The sequence below is a fragment of the Chrysochloris asiatica genome, unplaced genomic scaffold (genome assembly GCF_000296735.1).
Source record: "Chrysochloris asiatica unplaced genomic scaffold, ChrAsi1.0 scaffold00111, whole genome shotgun sequence".
Classification (NCBI taxonomy): Eukaryota; Metazoa; Chordata; class Mammalia; order Afrosoricida; family Chrysochloridae; genus Chrysochloris; species Chrysochloris asiatica.
In genome coordinates, this window is record NW_006408629.1 from 5319276 (window position 1) to 5326307 (window position 7032).

Below are 7032 nucleotides of genomic sequence, written 5' to 3' on the forward strand. Positions count from 1 at the left end.
TGGTGGTGGTGGTGGTGATGGTGGTGGTAGTGATGGTGATGGTGGTGGTGGTAGTGGGCCACTGAGTTGGTTCAATTCATAGCAAGCCTGTACAGGGTTTCTGCCCTATAAATCTTTATGGGGGCAGAAAGGCTCATCTTTCTCTCACAGAGCAGCTGGCGGCTCAAACAGTGGACCTTGTAGTATTCAGTCCAGTGCTTATTTAATAAGAGTAAGAGAGTGGTGGTGGTAATTGTTATTTTACAACTGAATATTACCAAAAGTAAAGAAATTTCACTGGGAATCATTCTTGGAGCACTGGACAAAATAAAGAATGTTTGCCACACTTCATTCAAATGTCTTTAGCAGGAGAAGGTCACAAGCTAACAATTGGAAAATTGCCAAATATTTGTTCCTTTGAGGTCACATATAAGAAACAAACCAGTCTCACAAAGGTGTCCTGGTGTGGCGCTATGGGTTAGTGTGCCAGACTGCAAAGCCCTTTGAACTGCAAGGTCAGGAGCTCAAACTCACCAGCTGCTCCTCAGAAACTCTATACAGGGTTGCTATGGGTCAGAATCGACTAAATGGCACTTAACAACAACAGTCTCACTTGAAGCCTAGAACTGGTTTCTTATAAGTGACCTTGGTAGGGTAATTATCAAAACACTTTTTTAAAATTTCACAACATTTACATTTCTAAACATAGTTAAGTGTCCTTGAGTCAGTTTAGGTTTAAGGTTTCTGGCAGAGGAGCTGGTGGGTTTGGCTGTCAACCTTGGGGTTAGCAGCTGAGTGCTTATCCTACAGAGCCCAACCATGACCCCAGGAAGCATATATTATAAATAAAAATTTTGGAGTTCTTTTATTTATTTAATTTTGCTCTCTTCTGACCCTCAGAAAAGATGCAGTCATTTCCACCTATGCTGATTCTTTAGGAATAAACAGAAATTCTGATGGCTCGTGTTCATAAGAGGAAAACCAAAAGTTACAGACATCCCTTTCACTATGAGATAAACTCCAAAGGATTTATGCTTTATAGGTTATGGTTTCTTAAATCTGTACTTACTAGAATTCAATAATTGCTTATTAAATGAAGAAAATCTGATTTTCAAATAAAAATACGTACTTAGTATCTATGTATTTTCATTCTGAACCAATTTAACACAAAGTTTAATTTTATTGATTTACCCCAAAAGAAAACTCTTCCATGAAAAGTTGAAAATCATGTTACTCACAATATCTAATTTAGTGCATATATTCTGAAATTTTGCTCCCCTAAAAATATGACTAAATTTCTAAATTACCGAATGTTTATTAAAACACACTCAGACTTTTCATCAAAAAGCAAGAAAAGCTGTACAGAAAATAATACAAATGTATTTATTATGTACCTACTAATTTTCATCTTAGTACAGTTAATAAAATTCCATAAGTATATTGTTTCTAACTTAAAGCGACAAGACTTCCACAAGAGCTTAATAGGTTGGTCAATCAATTGGTTAATAAATTCTGTCAGCACATCATTACAGTAATTGAAGTAGCTAGTCCAATTCAATATGAGATAATACCAGAGCAAGTATATAACCCTGATCAATCACTTGGCAGTCTTGTAAAAATGATGGGTATTTAAACAGGTAAAGTAGAACTACTTCGACACTCCAGAAGAACCACAGAGGAAGGTGATGCAACATGGGAGCTTTGATCATTGTAAAGTCTCTCAAAAACAACATCATGTTATATATATATATATATCAGAAGGTGGACATGATATTTTTTGATAGGTAAATGTTGGCTTGATTAGCAAGAAATATTGTCAAATATTCATATAATTACAATTGTTCTTCCTTTATTTACTGACTTTATCAGCTAATCAGGAGGTTTGGTCTGAAATTGATTTGCCAGGCAGAACTACTAACTCCACCAATGGATCTGTCCATGGTGTACAATGACCTAGCCTGAAAGCTCAACCTCTAAAGCTCTAGGGGTGACTCCTGTTTTATATCTTTCTATTTTGATCAATCGGGCTGGGAACCATAAGGTCAGCAGTTCGAAACTACCAGCTGTTCCGCGGGAGAAAGATGAGGCTTTCTGCTTCCGTAAAGATTTCTAGCCTCGGAAACCCTGTACAGGGTCGCTATGAGTCAGAACCGACTCCACGGCACATAACAACAATTTTGATCACTGGCCAATCACTATTTACTAGACTTCGTGTGTAAAAAGCATTGTCCTAACTTAGTCTCTCATACTTCGGACATATTGTTAGAAGGGACCAGTCATTGGAGAAGGATATCATGTTTGGTAAGGTGGAGGGTCAGAGAAAAAGAGGAAGACCCCCAACAAGATGGATTGGACAAGTTGCAGCTTTGATGGACTCAAGCATAGCAACAGTAGTGAGGTTGGCCCAGGATCGGGCAGTGTTAGTTGTGCTGTGCATGAGGTCACAATGAGTCAGTACCAACTCGATGGCACCTAACAACAACAACAACAAGCTTGAGGAAGGATATGAAAAGCTACAATACAACCTTAACTACCTAGCTAGAAAACAAGACAAGTTAAAAGTGCATGCACCAAGGTTTACTCATTGATACAACCTGAGAATGAACACATAACAGTCCCAACCCCCACCACTACCACCACATTCTGGGATCTAATCTGCATGAGTACACAAAGGACAGGGGACAAGAAACTCTGGCTGGGTTCACAAGCCATATCTACCCACCCTTCATCAGCTGTGTGTCTTTGACAAGCAACTTTAATTTTATACTCCAATGTCTTTATTTGGAACGTGAGTTAACAATAGGATGTATTTTATATGGCTATAAGAAACACTGGTCAAGATTTACAGCCTTGGAAACCCTGTATAGGGTCGCTATGGGTTGGAATCAACTCGACGGCACTTAACAACAATAACAACAACAAGAATCAAATAAGATAATAAATGTAAAGTACTAAATACCTAATAAATAAACAATAAATGCTGGTTGTCTGAGGATGTAGTTTCCTTAGGGCCAGTTTTCCCCTTGTCGTTGTAGCTGTTAAGTGCTGTCAAGTTGGTTCCGACCCATAGCAACCCTGTACAGGGTTTCTAAGAAGCAGCTGGCAGGTTTGAACCACCAACCTTGCAATTCAAACTGACCTAGTTTTCCTCTTGTTGTTGTTGTTGTTAAGTGCCGTCAAGTTGGTTCCGACCAATAGCAACCCTGTATAAGGTTTATGAGGAGCTGCTGATGAGCTTGAACCACCAACCTTGAGATTCAAACCAACTTGCAGTCCAGTGCATCAACCTATAGCGCCATACCTGGACTCCAGTTTTCTCCTTTGTTGTTGTTGTTGTTGCTAAGGGCCATCAAGTTGGTTCCTACCCATAGAGACCCTGTATAGGGTTTCCGAGTAACAGATGGTGAGCTTGAACTGCCAACCTTGCAGTTCAAATGACTTTGCAGTCTGGCGCATTAACCCACAGGGCCACACCAGGAATCCAGTTTTCCCCTTAGTGGGGTGAATTTACAGTCTTAAGCTAAAGTAATTGCTTTTTCAGGTGAATCTATGAGGTTTGTGGGGTTAAGGGAACAGAGTTTGATGCAGGGTTTGGGAGAAGGGAGGACTTCAAAGAACATCGCATGTCTGTAGCACTCTGAGACCTGAGGGTGTTGTAGTGATCTTGGCACCACACACTTTGTAGTTTTGAAAGCACCAGAGGAGAGGCAATATTCTCACAAGGGGCTCACTCTGAGACATCTGCCTTGAACGGCTTATGGGAAATAAGCAACAAGTTGAAAGAGAACGAAGCTATATACAGAACTGTTCATGAGCACTTGTGAGAAACTAAAGAATTTCCAGAAATTCTTTATTTGGGCAGGAGAATGTTCTGAATCCTTGTACACAGACAGACTGGTGACATTTGCTTCATTCATACACAAGCATAAAAGCTACAGAAAGCAAAGCATGCTGAATGCAAACAAGTAGTAAAGATCAGGGACATTGAACTTCAGGGGAGGAAGAGAACAATGTGACCTAGATCATCAAAGACCTGCAACATCAACTGGTCCTTGTCTACAGAGGGTCTTTTCAATGATAAAATAGTTGAGCCAAGGTGAGGAAGGAGTATGTGCCTGAAGGCGTTGCAGAGAATAGCTGAAATTGGTGTATGTTTTCAGGGGAACAGTTGTAGGGGCAAGGTTAGAAAGCTAGTTTGGGGTCATATTTGAATCACAGAAGGACCTGGAACTGACCCCGCGAAATGAGTGGAACCAGAGGAAAAAAAAAATTTGTATTTGGGAAATCTGTAGTGAAAATGTTGTTGTTAAGTACCTAAGAGTTGGTTCGGACTCATAGTGACCCTGTATAAGATTTCCGAGAAGGGGCTGATGAGTTTGAAGACCAATCTTAAGGTTCAAACCGACCTTACAGTCTAGTGCTTACCCTACAGTGCCAGACCAGGACCCCTTAGTGAACATAGAGTAGAAAAAAATAAAAGGTTAGTATGGCTTCACTTGAGGTATAGAATAGAAATGCCTAGGGAACTGTGAACACAGAAGACTCTTCATAGATAAAGGGGGAGAGTAGCAGGGTACAGGATCTGACAGGCAAAACATTACTCAGCATTTTCTAAAATAGCATTTGCAGTGGGGGTGGGGGGGAAGGAAGTATGTTCTTCCATTACTCCATTTCCATTCACAAATTTTCTCAGGATTGCTTCTCTATGCCCCAATGGTTATGGCTGTGAGCCACCACTTGCTTGTTTGTTTATAAGTTATATAAGCACTCTTTATGGGCTACTGAAATTTCTAGTGTTGCTCTTTCACAATTTCTTTTTTTTAAGTCTATTTCAGACTTCCTGCTGTGGATGAACCCTGGACTACAGAGCACAACATCAACAATTCAAATCCACCAGCTGATCCCTGGAAACCCTATACAGAGTTGCTATGAATGGGAACCGACTGGACAGCACTTAACAACAAAGATCTCAGACTTTTGCTTTGGAAATATAGTTGCTTTCCTACATATGACTTTCTTAGACATTTCAAATCCCACTTATCAATGTATTTTTATATAGTTGTAGAACAGTATCCCTATAGAAATATTGTTTTCTTTCATTGAGTCTTTGAGAAAAAAAAAAAAAAAACAACACACTTTTGCAAAGTAAAGCGATTCAATATTTTTCCAGCTGCTAACCCCATTGACAGTTGCTACATGCAGATGGTTTGCATCCATCTGCCAACATTCAAGTAGGAAAAAAGAAAGCATTCAATGTGAGCATCAACTGGGAATTTCAAGGACATTCTTACAACTACAAATACTCACTTGAGTTCTTCAGCAAGATTCTCACTATGAGACCATCATGATGAAGCAGGGTTTCCAGAAGCAGGTTCCAATTACAACATGGCTGGGATAAGAGCAGTTTCAATTGACCCTCGGCAGTCAGTCCTCCAGCTGATGGAGACCTTTCAAAATGCAAGATAAAGATGGAGTAATGAAGTTAATTTATCTATGAAATTAATAGCCTTAAAGTACAGATGTAATACTAACTCCTTTAAATGTTAATTCCCCCTAGATTACTCTGGAAATGCTTTCATACTTGCTTACTTTAGCGTTGCTCTGGGAAGAAATTGCATTTAATCGCAACTAACTAAAAGCAAATTAACATTTGGTAGCCAGTCAAATTTAAAAGTGATACAAAACAGTCGTGCCTATATTTCACAGACTATGACTGTTATTGTTTCATGAAGCAAACAAAAATCAAGCATGCCTTTATTTTGAATGTATTCATTTGTTCACTCACCCAATATATAATGAGTACCTACTAAGTTCTAGTAACTCTTTTCTTTCTTTATTCCTGGAAAGAAAGGACAAAGAGCTTGAAGTACTTTGTAATTTGCTATGTACTATGATTGCTGATGGAGTCCTAGTGTGGCGCTATGGGTTAATGTGCCAGACTGCAAAGCCATTTGAACTGTAATGTCGGTGGTTCAAACTCACCAGTTGCTCCTTGGAAATCCTATACAGGGTCATTATGGGTCAAAACCGATCTGATGGCACTTAACAACAACAACAATGATTGTTGATGATGTGGCACTGTGGGTTAATGCATCAAGCTGTAAAGTCATTTGAACTGCAAGGTAGGTGATGGAAACTCACCAACTGTTCCTTGGTGAGTTTAAAGAGTCTTTATGGTTCCGAATTGACTTGATGGCACTTAACAGCAATAAGGATTGCTGATAAAACTAAAGGAATTCAAGGAGGGTGGGGCCACAGCCATGCAGAGGCAGTGATCAGTGCTAGAAGCTGCAGAACTGCACATCTGGAGAGAGAGGTGTGACTGATTTTCATCTTTCACGTATCTTTCCTCTTCACTCCAATCCCACCCTCACTGCCCAGCCCAGACACCTTCAGGTGGGCAGGAGCACATCCCCAAAAGGGTACAGCATTGCACACACAGTTTTTCCATGGCACAGAGAGGAAACCTGCAGGCTGCTTCTTATGACATCTGACTCTGGGACCCAGCCCCAAAGTTGACCTGGGTGGGACCCTTTATCCCTGCCAGCACAGCAAAGGCCAGTGGACAGCCAATCACAATTTTATTTTTGATTGGTGGTTTCTGTCTCTGCTTTTATATCATTTCTGTCTTTGGTCCTTTTGGCCTCACTCTTTTCCCAGGTGTTGGAGCTTTCTTCCTCTACCTTATCCAAGAAGAGACAGCAACTGTGCTCATATAGCCAAGCTACAAGCATACCTTGTAATATCCTACCATCTGGACAAGAGCCAATATCAGCTTCTAGGCATTACACATGAAAAGCCTATCTCCAGATCATATCCATCAGGAGACACTCAGTAATCTAAACAACAAAGCAACATACATTCATTTAAGCATTAAAAACCCACATAACTACTGAAATTGTCCAAGAAAACACAATAAAAGGTCTCAGCACACGCCTAAAAACAGAAAAAAAGTAACTGAGACAAATGAGCTGGGAGCAGACACAGACTTTCCAGTAGAAGAGCAGGCTCTGGATCTGCCTGAGAAGGAATTCAGAAGAATGATATGGAAAC

General features: G+C 40.1%; 1 protein-coding gene across 1 annotated transcript in view; it reads right to left on the bottom strand.

Moving 5' to 3' along the window:
- Nucleotides 1-7032, bottom strand: part of KIAA0825 (KIAA0825 ortholog) — a 645731-nt gene that overhangs the window by 477943 nt on the left and 160756 nt on the right. The window contains exon 12 of the mRNA XM_006867876.1: nt 5287-5426. Within this exon, the coding sequence (XP_006867938.1) occupies nt 5287-5426 (140 nt within the window). The remainder of the gene's footprint in view (nt 1-5286; nt 5427-7032) is intronic.